Below are 21029 nucleotides of genomic sequence, written 5' to 3'. Positions count from 1 at the left end.
CACCCTTGTGTCAGAATTTAGTGCTTGTGTCGTTACCTATATTGTAACACACTGTCTCCCAGGATAGTTATGAAAAACTTGAATAAGATAAACTATATGAAATCATCCATCTAACTCAGTCTGACACTCAGTAGGTACTCAACAAATGTTTCTAAATAACTTAAGAAAGCATATGGAACTAAAACTAATCCTTTATGGGTAAGATTCAGGGGGAGAAACTGAAACAGACTATGCCTTCCTGATAAACGTTGGCAGGAGGCTGGGTTGTGATGAATTTTATATAAGCTATAGTACTTTGGTACTTACACACAAGGGTGGTTTGCGTTACTTAACCCAGAAGACAGGCTTCCAGATCTGAATATGATGAACTCATAAACACTTAAATGTGCTGAAAATAAAGTGGAAGATCCTACTGCCAACCCCACACTCTTGATTGCTTAGAGTGGACATGAAGACAGGGTTGAAGTTAGGAAGGTTTGTAAATGATGCCACATGGAAAAATGAATGTCTTTTTGAGCAGTGAAATGATTTGATCCTGCTCTTTGAGCCCTCGACTGAAGGTGCAGTTCTGTTTTTATTAGACCAACGGGGTTGCTACAGGAGCCACCTGGCAACAGATTTTTCAATTAAAAAAAAGTGATTCCATTAGTTAAAGTATCGTAAGATTTTAATATTTTTTTAAATAAATAATCAGCAATTGACTTTATTTGGCCCCAATCTCATTGCAGAGTTTGTTGGAACCGTTTTCAAAACTGCTCAGCTTTGTAATTCAGAATGCCGTCTTCACTCTGGCCTACCTAGTGGAGCTGTGTGGCTTATGTTACCGAGCTTTCACTAAGGTAAGCAAGCTTCCATATGTGTGTTCCTGTGAAACTGAAAACTGGAAGAAATATATTATTTTGAATCAGTGGCAAGTCCCTTTTAGGTCAGTTGCTTCCATATAGTTAAAAATGAGTAATACTGCCGAAGTCTAATAAATACCATGGTAAGGAAACACTTTAAACACACACACACACACACACACACAATGTCTAAAATATGCACATATGCAGATTTGGAGAACCGAGGGTCATGTGGTTAGAACACAAGTGGTATTTTTAATGAAAAGAGCTAATGGTTGACAGGACCTCTTAAGGTCCTTTTCAAGTTCACCATCCCATGATTGGGAGGCAAGACATCTCTACATACCATTTTTATACCCAAAGTAGAAGAATATCAGCTTGTCATTTGTAAAAGCCTTTGAAGGGCTCCTTAATTCTCATCATGTGTCTGTCTTTTCAGGTCTGGGTTCTTGGCCTCTGAGATTGGAATCTCATCTTTGTCATCTTGCCTTAATAATGGTTTCTCTATTGCATTATCTGTAGCAACCCTGGCCCACTACCGAGAAAGTGGAAAAGTACTGCTGGCCCAGTGGCAGTAGCAGCCTTGTTGGAGCTGGTAGATGCTGTCCTAATGGAAAAGCAGTAGGCAGGGCAAATTGGGAGCATTTCTGTCCTTAAGAACAATGTGCAAATGTTACCCTTTCAATTTCTAAATTTTCCAAGCTTGTTTTCCATGGGTCTCTGTTTCTGTTGTTCTCTCTTGAACATTCAGAATGTCTCTTATTCATGTTGTCCATTTCTATAAGCCCTTTATTTTCCTCATAAAAATCTAATTTTATACTAAGGCTTTCATTCTATTTAAAGCATTCTTGTCCTCTTTCTTACCAACTTGGGTCCATTCTGTCATGTTAAGTGTTCCATGGTAATCTTTTCTTTGGTTTTTCTGATTAGAAACTATTTATTACCCTGCCTGGAGCAATATGTTTTCTAACTACCAAGATGGTCAGCATTTTTTTCTTCTTTTAGAACCTTCTTGAAAGATAACTTCTTCCTTCTTTTTCACTTAAAAAAGTAGATCAGTAAGACACAGCACCAAAAAGATTTTCTATTTCTAGAAACCATTTGATTTCTTCATTGTGTTTATGTTTAATTTGTTTAAATTATACCTTTTTGGGGGGATGAATCATAATGAGTTTATACTTTCTATGTTGTACGGTATAGATATAGATTACAGGCGCCTTTGTAGCATTTGAATTCAAGATATTATTGGTTTCCAGTTCAAGATATTCATTACATACAATATCTCTTCATAATCCCTCATAACTTTAGTGGCCTCTTACTTCCCATTATCATCTACCCTTTCTCATTCTAATGCAAGATGATGACTACTTGTAGAAAGCTTCAGTTGATGGTGTTCTACCTTCCTGGCCGATAATGAGAAACTATAAGAAATGGTTTAAAAATAGCAGTAGCTAATTCAGCTGTCTCCCTTATATAATCAAAAGAAAAGGCACAGAAAGGTAAGAACTTTGGAGACTTCACTTTCTAGCAATCTGGTAGTCTAGATACCCTGAAAACCATACCACTTAAACCACTAGGAACACTGGATGAAATGTAATAAAGGTGATTTTTAATGTAGACCTAATTTTATAAGAATGAAAGGGGCAAAAATGAAGTGGAATTGAGGATCAGAGTGGTAAGCATATAAATAGCCCTGTGGTGGGGGTGTTGCTTGTCTTGGCAACTTAGTGCCTGGAGTTTTAAAGCCCATACAAGGAAAGGAGATGAAGTTTTGGGATTATCCAGGCAGGGAGTTGGATCTGAGTTATCCCTAGCAAAAAGTCAGAACCCTTGAAAGGCTATTCACTTGGTAAAAGGGTAGTTTGGAAAGAATACATTCTTATATAGAGGTGACAAAGAATGGTGTCTGTCTCAGTTTGGAAACTGGGAGAAAGATTTATAGTCTTCCTTGCGAATTAGTAAACATGGGCCTATCTTGGATCAGGTTTAGAGTTTGAATTTATAATACCTGCATGCTCTTGGAACTCCCAAGTTGAAGAGTCAAATAACATTAGTGCTGAGCAAGTAATAACCTTGGAATATCTGGCAGAAGCAAGATCAAAACAAGCCTCAACCCTCTCTGAATTAATATGTCTCCAATCTATGCCCAGCAGGATTCCTATAGTTAAAATCCTAATGAACATGAGCTCATAATCTAAAATTACAAAACAAATGAAGATATAACCCACCTTGTGATAGATTAGGAAAGTCAACAAGGAACAAGATCATTTCCCACGAGAACTTTCAATATTAAAACTATGTGATAAAGATATAAATGATAAACATATCATTAAAAATGATAATATATAAGTGACTATAAATGATATGCATATGAAGAATGTATATATAAATATTATAAAATATTAAAAATATAAATATATAAGTGACTATCCTTTTAATGATAAGCATATGAAAAATAAATAAAATAATAGATTTAGTCATTTCAAAAATTTAAAAAAATGAACCAGACAGATTTAAACAGTAGAAATTCTAGAAATGAAAACCAATCACTGACATAAAAAACTTAATGGATAGATTAAATAACAAATTAGACATAGGCAAAGAGAGAATTGGTGAAATGGAAAATAGATGGGAAGAAATTACCTAGAATTCAGAAGAGAGATAAAGAGAGGAATATAAAGAGAAATTCTAATATATATCTAATAAATATTTCAGATAAGGAAAATATGCTTTTTATCAATTCTAGAATTGATGAAAAATATTTAATTTTCTGATTCAGGAAACACAATGAGCCCTAAAAGTATTATAAATAAACTAAAGTTTTATGTGCTCATGTCATAGTGTACATGAGTAGGAATAACTTGTCAAAACAGCCAAGACAAAGAAAACATTTTCAGAACAACCAAAGGAAAAGACACCCTGAAGACAGACAATACACTTCTCAACAGCACAATGAAAGCCAGAAGGTAATTGAAAAAAAAAAAATGTCTTTAAAATGATAAGAAAAAAGAACTATCTACCTGGAATTCTCTACCAGCTAAGCTATCCTTCAAAAGTGAAGGATAAATAGATATTCTATCAAGAAAATAAGAAAGTTTCTAATAGATTCTTACTGAAACAACTACTAAAAGATGTAAGAAGGAAAGTGAACCAAGAAGGAAGGAGTGAAATGTGTGAAGGAATGATACTCCAAGAAATTGGTACAGTGTGAACATCTAAGTGATCATTGATAATATAAAGCAGTAATAATAATAATGTTAATCAGATGGGCATAAAAACAAAATAACAATAAAATACTAGAAAATAGTACTCTGTATGAGGTGTGTGTTTGTGTGTGTGTGTGTGTGGTTGGAGATTGAAGTTAAAGCATTCTATATATTATCTACAAGAAGGGCAGAGATAATAACTTTAAACTCTTAAGAATACATGTAGACATTGTAAAGGTAAGCTCCAAAAGCCACAAATACAATTTATAAGTTCCAAACAGAGAATAAAAACAAGAGTAAAAGCTCAATCAAGACAAAAAGAGAAGCATAGAACAAGCTGTAACAAGCACACGTAAGATGACAGAATCACAATAAACATAAGTTTACTAGACTCAGTAGGGATTGTCAGATTGACTTTTAAAAATTGAGCTACGTCTAAAACATGTGTAAAGACACCGAGAAAATTTGAAAGAAAAAGCTTGAAAAAAGATATACCACACTAATACTAATGAAAAGAAAGCTGAAGTCAGTCAACTGACTTTAAGTTGAAAAGCATTATTATAAAGAAAGTCACAATATATTGATAAGAGGAGCAATTTACCAGAATAATGTGACAATTCAAAAATTACATAGAGCTAATAATATAGCCTCTAAATATATAAAACAAAATATAATAGGCTTACAAAGATAAATTGATAAATTCAAGGTTATACAGGGAGATTATCTGTTTCAGTTATGGATAGATCAAGCAGATAAAACATATAGTAGCTTTGAACAATACAGTGAGCAAAGTGGATGCAATGGTCATATAAAGAATCCTGAATCAACCAATTTTAGAACATATATAAAAAATGTGGAAGATTTTAAAACATGGAACAGATAGTAGGCAATTAATTAATTAAAGAAAGGAAACAGTAAGGATAAGAGCAGAAATTAATGAAATAAAAAACAGATATATCAGCCTGGGCAACATAACAAGACCCTGTCTCTACAGGAAAATAAAACAATTAGCTGGTGTGATGGCATGCACCTGTAGTCCTAGCTACTCTGGAGGCTGAGGTGGAAGGATTGCTTAAATCCAGGAGTTTGAGGCTGCCATGAGCTATGATTGCACCAACTGCACACTAGGCTAGGTGACAGAGCAAGACCCCCTCTTCTTCTTTGAAAAAAAGAAAGAAGGAAGGAAGGAGGGAGAGAAGGAAAGGAAAAAAGGAAGGAACGAAGGAAGGAGAGAAAGAGGGAAGGAAGGAAAGAGAAAGGAAGGAACGAAGGAGGGAGAGAAGGAGGGAAGGAAGGAAGGAAGGAAGGAAAACATAGATACAATGGAAGACCAATACAACAGAAAGGTGGCTCTTTGACTAGACTAATAAAATAGACCAACCCTTGGCAAGACTGATCAAGAAAACCGGATAAAAGACACTGATAAAGAATATCAGCAATGATGAAGAATATCAGCGTAACTACAGACATTAGAGATTTTAAAATGAACAACCTTATGCCAGTAAATTTGAAGTCTTTGACAGTAGATACAATTTTCTAGAAATGTATCATATAGAACATCCAGAAAAAAAGAAAAAGAAATAATTGACTAGACTTAGATGCCTGGAAAACGGCAACAATAGTTAAAAACCTACCCTCAAAAACTATTCCAGCTTTAGAGGACAACTTCTACTAAACATTTAAGAACTGATTGATCTCTTCTTTATACAAACAATAGAATAGAAAAAAAGGGAACACTTCCCAACACATTTTATGAGGCAAGTAGAATTTTGATATCAACCAGAGAAGGACAATAGGGGAAAGGAAAATTATAGGTCAATATCCTTCATAGATGCAAAACTTCTGAATGAATAATAGCAAATCAATGCATTAAAAATAGGGCCTCATGACACAGTTGGAAATTTCTTGATATATAAAAATGTTTAAATATTAGAACACCTATTAATATCACCATGTTATCAGATTGAAGAAGAAAAACTTTTATCATTATTCAGCAGGTACAAGAAAATCATATTTTATAATTCAGTAGTCATTTATCATAAACTCTTATCAAACTGTGAATAGAAGGGAAATTTCTTAACTTCATATAGTGGGTCCACCAGAAACATCTAGCCAGCATTGTATGTAGTGGTGAAATGCTAAGAGTCATCCCTTTAAAATCATAAATAAGACAAGAAAGCCTGTCATCACTGTTTCTATTTATCATGGTACTGGAGGTCCCATTCAGTTCTGTAAGACAGGAAGAAGAAATCAAAGGTATAAGGATTAGAAAGGAAAAATACAACTCTCATTTTTCATAGGTGATATGATTACAAATGAATCAAACGGAATCTATAGACACCTTTTCAGAACCTACAAGAGAGCTCAGCAAGGATGTTGGATACAAATGAATACCCAGAAATCACCAAATTTTAATATTCAACTACAGATGATTATAAAACATACTTTTAAAATGTCATTTATTCTGGTGACAAAAAATAAATCTAATAAGAATGTACAATGGCTAGGTGTGGTGGCTCATGCCTGTAATCTTATCACTTTGGAAGGCCAAGGTGGGAAGACTGCTTGAGCCCAGGAGCCTGAGACCAGCCTGGGCAACAAGGCGAGACTCCATCTCTATTAAAAAAAAAAAAAAAAGAAAAAAAGAAAGAAATTTGACTGGACAAAGTGGCTCATGCCTGTAATCCTAGCACTTTGGGAGGTGAAGGTGGGTGGATTGTCTGAGCTCAGAAGTTCAAGACCAACCTGGGCAACATAGTGAAACACTGTCTCTACTAAAATACAAAAATTTCGCTGGGCATGGTGGCATGCACCTGTAGTCCCAGCTTCTTGGGAGGCTGAGGTGGGAGAATCGCTTAGCCCTGGGAGGTGAAGGTTGCAGTGAGCCATGATTGTACCACTGCACTCCAGCCTGGGTGACAGAGCGAGACTCTGTGTCCTTCATAAAAAAAAAAAAAAAAAAAAAAAAAAAAAAAAAAAGTTATCCAGTCATGGTGGTGTATACCTCTAGTCCTAGCTACTTGCAGGGCTGACGTGGGAAAATCACTTGAGTCTAGCGGTTTGAGGCTGCAATGAGCTTTCAGCCTGGGCAACAGAGTGAGAACATTGTCTTAAAAAAAAAAAAAAAAGAATATGCAAGAACTTTATGGAGATAACCAGAACATTTTACTCAAGAGCATTACAGATTGTTAAATAAATGGAAAGTGATTTTATGTTCATGGATGGAGACCCAGAATGGTAAAAACAGGTAATTCTCACAGAATAACCTATAGGTTTAGTATAATGGCAATTAAAATCCTGGATTTTCTCTTCTGGTGGTGGTAAACAAGATAATTTGAACCTTTTCCCCAGTTAACTTAAAAAGTAAAAAGAAAAAAGTGAACAAAACATTTTCTGAAAACTTCTTCAAAATACTAACTATATAGAGAAGGGTTATGAGGCTAAGATCAGGGAGAACCCAGAAATTCGGAGCTGTGAGCACAGCACTGATGGCCGTTTTTACCCTGGGAGTGTTTGTCAATCTAGATGTGACTAAGAGGCTGCAGTTTTGGAAGCCCCAAGAGGCTAGAGGGACAAAAGTCTGAATCCAGAACCTACCAAGAATGGAGACCCTGATACCACGCCTCCTGACCCACACATTTTTGGCTGGGACCATGAAGTAAAGACACCCCCAGAGTAACTTTCCTTCATGTGGACACAGCTCAGTGTCAAGCCCTGTGGTAGCCCAACATAAAATATTACAAGCTTACAAGCCTTGTATGTGTATTAAGGTAACCCTAAGCCTAGGCAACATGGCAAAACCTTGTCTGTATAAAAAATACAAAAAAAATAAAATTAGCTTGGCATGGTAACACATGCCTGTAGTTCCAGCTACTCTGAAGGCTGAGGTGGAAGGATCGTTTGAGCCCACGAGGTCAAAGCTGCAGTGAGCTGTGATTGTGTCCCTGTCACTAAACAAACAGAAAGTTCTTTGAAGGAAGGTAACATTTCAGGCTGCAAATCATTTCTGCAAATATCTTCCTAACAAAGCATTCAGGACACAATCAAAGATAACCAGACATATGAGGAGGCAAGACACAATGAGTGAAAATGAATAGGAAGAAAAGACAGTGGGCACAGCCCCGCAGGGACTCTACTTATTTGATTATGAAAGGATTAAGACAGGACACACAGAGCTTCTGAGATACTTGCAATGTGCTGTTGTTTGCCCGGGAGGTGATTATATGAGTGTTCGGTCCATCTTCTGAGACTGGTAAAACTCAAACTCAAACCATGTTTCCCCTCTGCTCTCACAGTTGCCAAGACCAAAGACTTCTGTGATCAAATGTGTGGAGATTTCTTCCTACCAAAAAGCAAGCAATGGCTTCTGCAGAATAGATTCAGTTCTATTTTGACACTACTTACCTGGATATAGCATCAGATCCCACAGGTTGAGGGCTCAGCCCCTAAGACTGCCCTTCACCTCCCACCTTCATTTGACAACTGTAGGCTCTGGTTGTTCTACCCATGCTTTTGTCTAACTAGTTATAAATTAGGGATCCTTCCTCTTTGGGCTCAATTTATTTGGTAGAGCAGTTCACAGAACTCAGGAAAACACTTACTTACATTTACCAGTTATAAAGAATATTAGAAAGGATACAGATGAGGAGATGCATAAGGCAAGGCACATGGGAAGGGGCACAAAGCTTCCATGCCTTCTCTGGGCATGCCACCTTCCAGGAACCCTCCATGTGGTTAGCTATCCAGAAGCTCTCCAAACCCTTTTCTTTTGGGTTTTTATGGAGGTTTCATTATGTAGACATGGTCAATTAATCCACTGACCATTGGTGATCAACCCAGCCGTCAACCCTTCTAAGACCTTCTCTAAAGGTTGAAGGGTGGGGCTGATAGTCCCAACTCTCTAATTGTGCCTTGGTCTTTCAGGTGATCAGTCCCCTTCCTACTGCTACCTAGGTTGCCAGCCATCAGTCAACTTATTAGCATACAAAAAGACATCAATTTGGAGAGTCTAAGGATTTTAGGAGTTGTATGTCAGATACAGGATCGAAGACCAAATATTTATTTTACAGTGTCATGCCATCTGAATCTATTTAACTGTATACTTATATTTTATGTCCTTTTCTGCACGTGTGTTCTATTCAGCAATAGAGAAGGTTTACAAAATGGAAACCAATTCAACATTCCATCAAGAGGGGGACTGATCGATGAATTTTGGTAAATTCATACAATTATATATTTTAAGCTGTTGAGTTGGAAGAACCAGAGCTCCGCATATCAATAAGGATTAGTTTCAAAAATATATTGCAGTGAGTAATTACAAGTTGTGGAAAGATATGCACAATATAACATTACAGAAAGTCAAAAAATGCAAAACAATATTGTATATTATAATGGAGACATAAAGTGTAAAAACATACATGAAACAATAAGTACCAGATTCAGAATAGTGGCCACTTCAGAGAAGAGAGAAAGGAAGAAAGAAAAGAGAGCATCATATAGGTAGCTTCACCTGTTTCTGTGACATTTATTATTTAAAAAGGATGAATCAACTTTCAACCAGGGATCAATATCCAGAATATACAAGGAACTCAAACAACAGTAAAAAAACAAAAAACAGGGCCAGGCGCGGTGGCTCACACCTGTAATCCCAGCACTTTTGGAGGCCGAGGCAAGTGAATCACCTGAGATTGGGAGTTCAAGACCAGCCTGACCAACATGGAGAAACTTCATCTCTACTAAAAATACAAAATTAACTAGGCGTGATGGCACATGTCTGTAATCCCAGCTACTCAAGAGGCTGAGGCAGGCGAATTGCTTGAACCCAGGAGGCAGAGGTTGTGGTGAGCTGAGATCGTACCATTGCACTCCAGCCTGGGTAACAAGAGTGAAACCCTGTCTAAAAAAAAAAAAGTAAATAATCCCACTAAGTAAATAACCCCACTAAACAGGGGGCAAAGGACCTAAATAGACATTTCTCAGAAGAAGACATACAAATGGCCAACAGGCATATGAAAAAAATGCTCAATATCACTAATCATCAGGGAAATGCACATCAAAACCACAATGAGATATCATCTTACCCCAGTTAGAATGGCTATTATCAAAAGGACAAAAAATAACAGATCCTGGCGAGGATATGGAGAAAAGCGAGCTCTTGCGCCCTGTTTGTAGGAATTCAAATTATAAAGCCACTATAGGAAACAGTATGGATATTTCTCAAAAAACTACAAAGTACCTGTCCTACAATTCAACAATGCCACTACTTGGTATTTATCCAAATGAAAAGAAATCAGTGTATCAGAATGATACCTGCACTTCCATGTTTATTGCAGCACTATTCACAATAGCAAAAATATGGAGTCAACCTAAGTGTCCATCAATGGACAAATGGATAAGGAAATGTGGTATATATACATAATGAACTACTGTTCAACCATAAAAAAAAGCAACAGGGATGGAACTGGAGTTTGTTACATTAAGTGAAATAAACCAGGCACAGAAAGACAAATATCATATGTTCTCACTCATATGTAGATGCTAAAAAAAATTGATTTCAGGAGGTAGAGCATGGAAGGATAGCTACCAGAGGCTGGGAAGGGTGTGTCGGGGGAGGATGAAGAGTTTGGTTCATGGATACAAACATACAGTTAGATAGAAGAAATGAGTTCTAATGTTCAATAGCAGAGTAGGGTGACCATAGCTAACAACATTATATTGTACATTTCAAAATGCTGTGAGGACTTGAAATGTTCCCAACGCATAGAAATAGTAGACACTCAAGATGATGAATAGCCTAAATACTCTAACTTGATCACTACACATTCTGTGCATGCAACAAAATATCACATGTACCCCATAAATATGTATAAATATTATGTATGAATTTAAGAAAGAATGAAAGAAGCTAGGATTCCAAAAAAAAGGATAAATCAAATAAAGCAAAATGATGTGATCTGACAAAGATGGGTGGTAGGTGCATACTCTATTCCATTCTCTCCATTTTTCTGGATGCTTGAAATAGTCCATTTCAGAAATAAGTTCCTTGGAGAGGTCACAGAATACTTTAAAGAGTTGTATATGTTTCTCTCTAAATAATTTTGTACTGAAAAAAATACTTTTAGACTGATTTAGTTGCTGCAGTTCTTGGAACCTGTTTCCTGTGAATAAGAACCAAATACTGGGGCATCAATGTTTAAGAGATAACCTATCTTTTTCTTTTCCATTAAATTATTTGTCCTCAGTGCTTCTGTAAACTCATTACACACACAAAAATGCCCTTTTTTTTAAGTTCCAATTTTATTTCTTGAGGACACTTCATTATGCGTTTTTAAATACTATTTTTTATTTCTGACCTGTGGATCTTTTGGAAGCTCTTTTGACATAGATCTACTCTAATTGAATTTCTAAAATCATTTACCTCCTTCTGTTTTGTTTTCTTTAGGAACGAGATAAATTCTACTTGTCTCGTAGTGTTGTTCTAGAACTTCTGCAGGCCCTAAAACTCAAATCTCCTTTACCAGATACAAACCTTCTTCTGCTCGTCCAGGTAAGCTTATGCCTGATTTGTAAAACTTTTCATGAGATCCATATATGTTTGGGAAAATTAAGGGAGGTGTAGAGTGTATGCATAAAACTAAACATCTTTGCCCAGAGATGAGAAATAATATATCTTATATGGACCACGACCTAACTAGTAGTATGCACCTGACACTTCCACTGGCTAAAAATGTCCAAGAAGGAGTATTGATTTTGTTCCTACTGTGGAATTAGTTCTGTGGGGGCTAAAAAGAAGAATAAAACAATAATTTTTGTCCCCAAGAAATGCGTGATCCAGTAGGTTAGAGGGGCAGGTCAGTCACCAGAGCTGAGACAGGCCTGAGACCAGAATTCGGGGAACAGGCTGAGGTCTGACTGCAGAGTCAAATGAGTATAGGTGGTCCCTAAATCTCTGTGAAGCAGAAGTGAAGCAGAGGGTAGGCCAGGCCAGAGACAGTCAAATGGCAGGATGCACTGAGTGGTGCCCACGGTGGGGGATAGGTACACTTCAGCCCTCAGGGGACAACTGAGGCTGAGGACCACTATAAGGCAGGCTTTGGAGAACTGTCAACAATTATTCTTTTGGTTTTAGGGCTTCTGAGGGACTAAAGCCTTCTACTCTGTTGTCCTTAACTCAGCATCTTAGGTAGTAGGCATGCAGGTTTTGATGACCTGAAACAGGCTATGATAGTAACATGAGAGAGAGAGGTAAACAAAGTCCTAGGGAGAAATTGAAAGCAGCATGGATCCCAACACTTATGATGTGAAATCAGAGAAGACTTCATGAAGGAAGTAGCATTTGAGTTGGGTCACAAAGGACTGGAGGGTACAGACAAATGTCTTTGCCTGGGATTAGGGTTCAGCCTAGAGAGGTTGACTGGCTTCAAGCATAAAGGAGGCTTAGGCAGGATGGTGGAGTACATTTAGGGATAATGGGATGAGGATAGGGTTGAGAAAAAGTAGACTGGCTGTGCCAGAGGAATCAGCAGGGGTTCAGGTAACCTGGCACCCTGCCTCTCACCCAAGGGTTGAGGCTAGATTTAGAGACTTGGCCATGAGCTACAGCTAGGATCAGGGTGTCATTCAATGGCCTTTGGGTAAAGTGCCCAGCCATTGCATCATAGCTGTGTCAGCACTTGCTGATGAGCATTAAGACCAGTCCCAGAGTCTGGGCCTACAAGGTGAGGGTTAAATGACTGAAGGAATATGGGAGCTTGGTATCAAGGAACTAGACAGATTTCCCTGAATTGTAGGTACTCATTTGGAGACATGAGAGAGAAGGGAACACTAATGGAGGACCTATTATGTGTTAAGCATTTAATCTTTACAGCCTCATGAAGCATTGGTTCTGTACTGCAGGAGGTGGTTCACTGGCTTGCCCAAGATCACAGTGCTGGCCTAAGTGACAGGTAGTATCAAGCACCTGATTTCAGTGTGTTACGACTCACAGCCCAGCTCCCTTTGGTATAACACACAGCCTTGACAGGCCCTTTCCATCCCTTACGGGGATTACTGTAACAGCTCTTAGCTTTTTGCACCTCCTTATCTCTTTCCACACCAAGCCAATCTTCTGACCTGTGGCTGCCTAGAGGAATTTTGCTGAAACTCTACTTTTCTGATGCACATCAGTCTTGCATCAGAAACCTAGAGTGACCTCGTAAGGTCTGAACTATCCAGGTCTTCCATCATCTGGCCACATCTGACTCTTCAGCAGTATTTCTCACTACAAATATTTACTGACCACCTATCTTTGGCTGGGTTCTGGGAATATAGAGATGTAACATGCATATCCTGATAATGTGCTAAATACTCTCATGAAAATCTACACGGTGTAGAAAACACTATGGAAGAGGGAGTGGCTAACTGAACCTAGGACACGGAGGAAGGCTTATGAAGCATTATGAGGCCTGACATGGGCCAGATGTTCTGCAGGGTGCTGAGGAACAGAAGAATCAGCCATGACCTCTTCCTTCCAGGAGTTTACAATTTAGCAATTGAAGTTGACATGTAAATTTTTTAAAAAATTCCCACATAGTACAACAGGTGTAGTAGTAGAGATGTGTACTGAGTAAGGAAGTGTTGTTTGTAGAAGAGAGTTCACATGGACCTTGAAGGATGCACAGAAGTTCAGGAGTTGACCTGGTAGAGAAGATGAGGAACAACCCTTGTCATTTACTGTTGAGTAACCACTGCCTGGTCTCCATACTTCCCCTCCAGAGACTACAAATCATTAGGATCAGAACTGAATTTTTCTCAAAGGCTTGAGATTTATTTAAAAAGTTGGTGTAATTTCAATGAATGGTCTTGAGTTGTCTTTGAAGGGCTTTCTAGGACACATTGAACCCTCAGCAAGTCAGTGATTGCTGAAAAATGACAGCAATGGATACGGGACATGATGTCATCAGAATGAAATGGCTCTTATTATACCAAGATGCTGGACAGCCCAGGAAGAAGACAAGCAAAGTCACAGCCAGAAAATATCTGTGCTCCTAAGGAGAGACGAACTTTGCATTTCTCTCTGTGGATTGCATTGGCCAGGCCCTTCTGCTCACATAGCAGCAGCAACATTGCCTTTGAGAACAAGCAGTGTTCACACAGATTTTTTACTTATTGAATTTTAATTAATTAATTTATTTTTGAGACAAGATGTTGCTCTGTTACCAGGTTGGAATGCAGTGGCACGGTCTTAGCTCACTGCAACCTCTGCCTCCCTGGCTCAAGTGATCCTCCCACCTCAGCCTCCCAAGTAGCTGGGACTACAGGTGTGGGCCACCATGACTGACCAATTTTTTAGATATTTTTAGTAGAGATGGGGGTTGACCATGTTGCTCAGGCTGGTCTTGAACTGCTGGACTCAAGCTATCCACTCATCTTTGTCTCTCAAGGTGCTGGGATTACAGGTGTGAACCACTGCTCTCGGCCTAAAGAGATCTTTTTGAAGATTCATGGGATCTACACTGACTTGGAGGAGAGGGCAGGTGAACAGGGCTTAGGGAAATATCCCGGGAGAGATTTAAGGTTAGCAGCCTGACTGTGTCTGGAGGTCACTTGCTTCTAAGAGTGTTGCAGTTGGGGATGTGCCACCTGAAAACCACCTAGACTTCAGGTCACTGAAGGTGCTTTCCTGTGGATGGTGAACAGCATTCCCTTAATTGCCCTTTGTCTTGAGCAGAGCAGATCTGTGTGGCTGATCTTCTTGGGGTCTAGCACTCCATACTGTAACTGCTGGAGATTGGTTTTCAATGAAATACATTAGTCAACAGTAATAAGCACTTGTCACAAGATGCCAAAAGAACACTGACAGTTTAAATTACCCAGTGCTTAAGGAAACCACAAAAACAGTGATTATTGCATCACAGTTAGGTGAATAAATAACAAAAACAAATTAAGAAGAAAGACAGCAAAAAGATACTTCCGAATGTGTTTTATGGGTTTTCATCTGCCATGTCATCTTTTTAAAACGAATGTGTGCCTTGTCATTGAAGTCATTAAGTTAAAAAATGTCAAGTTGTAAAATTATTTAGATTGAAGGGGTATTTTGGAGACATTTTCAGATCATGCCCAGGAAAAACAACTTTATGGAAATGTTTCAGTCTTCTCCAACAAAAAATGTTGAGCATAGTTTGTTCCTGGGTTTCAGCACCAAGGGAAAAATAAATTTAAGCCATTTCAAAGTAACAAATCCTTGTTCCATAAACTCTTAAGCAATTTTTATTTCTAATCAGAGAAATAAAAGTGAGGCATGCCTTAAAACAGAGTAGTTCCCTTTTCTGCCCTGTGGTCCTGCCTAAGTCATGGAGAGAAGTCTTCTATGGGGCCACACATGGTATATTAGTCTGTTCTCATGCTGCTAATAAAGACATACCTGAGACTGGGTAATTTATAAAAGAAAGAGATTTAATTGACTTACAGTTCCACATGGCTGGTGAGGCCTCACAATCAACAGTGAAGGTGAATGAGGAGCAAAGTCACGTCTTACATGGCAGCAGGCAAAAGGAGCTTGTGCAGGGGGAACTCCCATTTATAAAACCATCAGATCTTGTGAGACTTATTCACTACCATGTGAACAGTATGGGGAAGACCACCTCACCATTGAATTATCTCCACCTGGCCCCTTGACACATGGGGGGATTATTACAATTCAAGGTGAGATTTGGGTGGGGACACAGCCAAACCATATCAGATGGGATGGGGAGAAACATTGTTTCTCTTATGCGTAGTTCCTTTTTTTTTTTGAAATGGAATCTTTCATTCAAAAAATGGGCTTTGTCGCCCAGGCTGGAGTGCAATGGTACAATCTTGGCTCACTGCAACCTCCACCTCCTGGATTCAAGTGATTCTCCTGCCTCAGCCTCCTGGGTAGCTGGGATTACAGGCATGCACCACCATGCCCAGCTAATTTTTGTATTTTTAGTAGAGATGGGGTTTCACCATGTTCGTCAGGCTGGTCTGGATCTCCTGACCTCGTGATCCACCCACCTTGGCCTCCCAAAGTGCTGGGATTACAGGTGTGAGCCACTGTGCCTGGCCTAGTGCCTCTTTCTGTAGGGTTTCTCAATTGCTTTCTTCTTGCCCTTGACTGCCTGGGTCCTCCAGGTGTTCTCTGTAGAATAGTGGAAATGACAGCCTGCTCTCTGGAAGCTTCTTTTAGGCCAGAGATCTAGGCTGGAGTCAGAGGAACCTTTCCCCTTTACCTATGGGCATTGTCAGCTCCTGGCACTTGGACAACCAAGCTTGTATCAGGGACAGATGATCTGCCAGGAGCAGACAGTGACTTTCTTTATGGATATCAGTGACCATCATCTGAAGGCCACCCAGTGAGGGTGGATATAGTTAACTGAAAATGCAATTTGCAAACATAAAAAAAAATCAGTAACCAGAAGGAAAAACTCCCTAGGTGATCCATCACAAATGACACCAGTCCCCATGCTGAAAACAGAGTCTGTTGCTCCAATGTTGCGTTTCCCATTCATTCTTTCACCCCATAGGGAACTGCTGGTATTTCCTCTACTACTTTTCTAATGAATAACAGTAGGTAGATGAGCTCACTAAGATGGAACCATTTCTGTTCTTCTCATAGATGGACCATACCTTTGTGTTACCAAATACTCTGGCAGTAAGAAAGAACCCTTAAAGAACAAATAGAATGCTTGTCCAAGAAATGTGGAATCATCCAAGTTTTAAACCTGTCAAGATAGCAACTGCTACCAATCTGCTTTTTAATTCCTAGAAGTTCTCCCTGGAGGCCTGGCGTCATGGGGAATTCCCCAGCCTGCTCTATAGTGGTTGTCTAGCCATGACCACTGTTGTTTACATATAAAGTCTTCTTACATATGAAGTTTACATATGTAAAGTTTATGTGTGAATTTACATATGAAGTTGGGTGGCCTTAAATGTTCAAGTGGACTTTTTCTTTTTAAAGAAAAAGAGGCGTGGAGATAGGAAAGAACTTGCTGAATAGAAAAATGTCATTTCAGAGTCCAAATTGTTGATCCCCAGGGCATAGTTCTCCTTTTGCATTTTGGACAGATGTACTAGCACATTATTTTAATTCAGATCTATTGACATTTTTGCTTTTTGTTTCCAATATTTTCTCTTTTGCTGGTTTGCTGTGGATATTTTTTGTGTAATAGGTTATAATTGTTCTCAAGATAGAGTTTTCATAATAAGTGATAACTCATTAATAGCCACCATAAAGACTATTTAAGTTCAAATCAAAAGGAATTTCCTTAGCTCCTATTATGTGTCAAGAGTAGATATTCGGCCAGGCGCATAGGCTCACGCCTGTAATCCCATCACTTTGGGAGGCCAAGGCGGGCGGATCACGAAGTCAAGAGATCGAGACCATGCTGGCTAACATGGTGAAACTCCGTCTCTACTAAAAGTACAAAAATTAGCTGGGTGTGGTGACATCTGCCCGTAGTTCCAGCTACTTGTGAGGCTGAGGCAGGAGAATTGCTTGAATCCAGGATACGGAGGTTACAGTGAGCCGAGATCGCGCAACTGCACTCTGCACTCCAGCTGGCGACAGAGCAAGATCCCATCTTAAAAAAAAAAAAAAAGAGAGAGAGAGTAGATATTCTGCTAATTTGTGTGTGTCACTCCCACTCTGTGGGGTATACCTGCATATTGAAGTTATGAGAAATCGTATTGTTGAAGAAAGGTTTTCTTTTAAAGATAGGTTCATTGTGGGCTGGAGGACAGAGAACTGGTGGAGGAACAGCTGTTGTTTTTAATTCACAGAGTTACCATTGAATGGGGTTATTAATATTAGTTGAGTTAGTAACAGTCTGATCACTCTATGAGATGAGAGGTGAAGACACTGTTTTGGGTATCATTTTGATAATGAATTTAGTAATGACACATAATAGATATCGTGTTTCTGTTGCATTCGTGGGGGAATGCATATTTCAGTGTCCAATTTCCCTCAAAGTACAGAACTCTTCCTTCAACAGCAGTCATCATTTCCTTCTCTGATTTTTGTAATAGCATTATATTTTGAGCAGCTCTATAAAATCATAATAGATTTCTTTTTTCAGTTTATGGTTGGCAGCCATATAAAACAAAGACAGAAAGGTTTAGTAAGGTTTTAGTTGTGCATCTGATGTAAAAATATGCTGGATTACAATGCATGGATGAAAAATAATAGATGATTTCTGAGGCTTATGCACTTTTATTTCCTTTGATATGCCAGATTCTCTGTGCACCTCCTTTACTTTTAGGGTGATTTTTGATTAATTCTGACTAGTAAGAGTTCTCATAAATCAGACAGTTGGATCCAACCTCAGATCTTGATGCTGCGTGATTGCTAACCATGATGAAATGTGCTTCCATTATGCTCTGAGTTGCACTTTACTGAGCATCGTGGGTGGGAAAGTCATCCACTGAAGGGAGATATAGACATTTAAAATTTTGCTTCTTCACAAACCTTATCTTGACCTCGAGGGCCCATCCAGGCCATGCAGGCATACTCGAATGGGGTCCAGGACTTTAAACCATCCTTAAAGAGACAGCTCTAAGTGCGCCCCTTACCTCACACAGTAGATATGGCTCTGTCTCCCCTGTGGCCTTTCTTAGCTATGCAGTATCATTTCTGTTGTAAAGAACTTAATCAAAATTAATACTGATGTCCTCACAGAGGTTTTGGAACTCAATTATAAGTTGTTTGTCTTAGACTGAAGACTTAGATAGCTATTTATTTATTTATTTGAAGCAGAGTCTCGCTCTGCTGCCCAGGCTGGAGTGCAGTGGTGCCATCTTGGCTCACTGCAACCTCTGCCTCCCAGGTTCAAGTGATTCTTCTGCCTCAGCCTCCTGAGTAGCTGGGTTACAGGCATGTGCCACCACACCCAGCTAATTTCTGCCTCAGCTTCCCAAAGTGCTGAGATTACAAGCGTGAGCCACCACACCTGGCCTAGATAGCGTTTGAAAATGAATTTTATGGGAAAACATGCAATCCCTACCAGGAGGCTGCGTTGGGAGTGTTCCTGCTGTTCACTGTGGATGTCTACCAAATATTTCAAGGTTTTGTTTGTTTGGTTGGTTGGTTGGTTTTTTTTATTTATAGATTTTGGCTGGAGTTAAAGGCTTCTCATTTTCTAAAACCTGGTTTATTTACTTTTCCTTACATTAGAAATAAGCTTAAGTTACATGAGCAGACATAGCAAACCTGAATAAGATAATAGAAAATGCTAGGTGTTCCCAGGATGTTACCAGTTGCCACTTTCTATGCCAGATTCAGAGTTAATGGCTAAATAGATTCTTCAGTTTTCTGTAACTGTATTTGAGGCAAATGGAAATGACAGAATGTTAATGTGGAGATCTGTGTCCTCTCCTGTCACACAGCTCTCGGGGACAGCTCTGCTTATGCCCTCTTTCCCCCACTCAGTTACATACATTTACATGCTTTCCATGGAGGACACCCCTCCCACACTTGAAGACCAGCTCTTGGCCCTGAGCCTGAAGTCTAAGGGTTCCTTGGCCTCAGGAGGCCTTTGGCTTAGAGGTGTACCCAGTTAGCCAAAACCTGCTACCTGTTAATAATGCTTAGATTTAAACCCCTGACTAGCCTGATAATATGCTAGTTTCTGTTCCTGTGTTCCATGGTTCCTTATCAGGCCTCCTAGAGATTTACTCTGCGACCCTAGTTCCTATTACTTCTCCCCAGTGTGACAGGGACCGAGCCTGCTGACCCATTCAGCTTCCCCTTGCCTTCCAGTATGAGAACAGAATGAATGAGAAGGTGGAGCAATTGGTGCTGAAACTTCTGAACTCTGCACAGCAGCTGTTTCAGATCCCAAAGTTGTTAAGGCTACTGGCCAGAGGCCAGGAAATATAAATTAAACAGGAGCTAATTGCTTATAGCAAACTCTACTTCATGGTTAACTTTTTTTCCTAAGACTATTAATAAATAGTTGAGTGCCTGCATTAAGTGAGAAACACCTGTCAAAATCTGTAATGAAGCAAATTAAATTGTAATCTGGCAAATGCATTCTTGTAATGCTCTCAAGTCATAACTGGCTAATGGATTTGCTTCGTAAACTCTCACTGAGCCCCTCTGAGGTGTGTGGCACCAAGCTAGTGCTGGGGATGAGGTGCACAAGCCTGTGCTCTTGAAGAGCTCATAGCAGGTTGAGAAATAGACTCATAAGTCACTGCAGTCTGATGTGGTGACTGGTACAATGGAAGTGTGTGAAAAGTCCTCTGGGCGCCCAAGGAAGGAGTGGGGGTCTTTATCAGCACAGAGGATACATGTGGATGAATAGGGGCAGGAAGATGAGATGCTGAAGGTCCTCTGTGGGGAAGAAACAGATAGAATACTCACTCTGAGGTTGATTGTTTTTCTGGTTTCTTTCTAAATATATGATATGATAATAGAAATCATGAAACTGTATGAAATGTGCTTACAGTAACTGTCAAGAAGTACTAAATAATAAATAGAATGACTTCTCAATAACTCTGACAATGCTGACATCTTTTATTCTTTCCTTGATTGAATGCACCATTTCAGTGCCACTTAACAGTCTGGGTAAAGTAAGACTCTGTGTATTAATTTTAGTACTGTGATTCTGAGTTTCTGGTAGGAATGAACCATCATGATTAGCAAATCTGATCTATCCAAGGCAGATTGTCATGAAAATAACTCTAATTAATTTAAACCAAGTTAATAAAATGATAAATGACTTATTACTGTCCAGATACCCTTAAAAATAATTGTCCTTTCACTTTTTTTATTAGTTTATTTGTGCAGATGCTGGAACCAAACTAGCTGAGTCAACAATCCTGAGCAAGCAGATGATAGCCTCTGTACCTGGAGTAAGTCCTGACCAAATTCATTGTCTACATCTTATATTTCATAGAATAGCAGTTAAGAATATAGGCTTTAGACTTACATCAGGGTTTGAGGCCTGCCATTTACTAGCTATGTGACTTTTGGAAAGCATTT

The 21029-nt window shown here is 39.0% G+C and overlaps 1 protein-coding gene across 1 annotated transcript in view; it reads left to right on the top strand.

Moving 5' to 3' along the window:
* The window catches only part of UNC79 (unc-79 homolog, NALCN channel complex subunit), a 276415-nt gene that overhangs the window by 230323 nt on the left and 25063 nt on the right, over positions 1 to 21029 (top strand). The window contains exons 42-44 of the mRNA XM_023205526.2: positions 729 to 839; positions 11490 to 11594; positions 20822 to 20899. Coding sequence (XP_023061294.1) covers positions 729 to 839; positions 11490 to 11594; positions 20822 to 20899 — 294 coding nt within the window. The remainder of the gene's footprint in view (positions 1 to 728; positions 840 to 11489; positions 11595 to 20821; positions 20900 to 21029) is intronic.

This window comes from Piliocolobus tephrosceles, chromosome 6, assembly GCF_002776525.5.
Source record: "Piliocolobus tephrosceles isolate RC106 chromosome 6, ASM277652v3, whole genome shotgun sequence".
NCBI lineage: Eukaryota > Metazoa > Chordata > Mammalia > Primates > Cercopithecidae > Piliocolobus > Piliocolobus tephrosceles.
The sequence above is the reverse complement of the archived record's forward strand: the minus strand, read 5'-3'. Positions and strand labels throughout refer to the sequence as shown.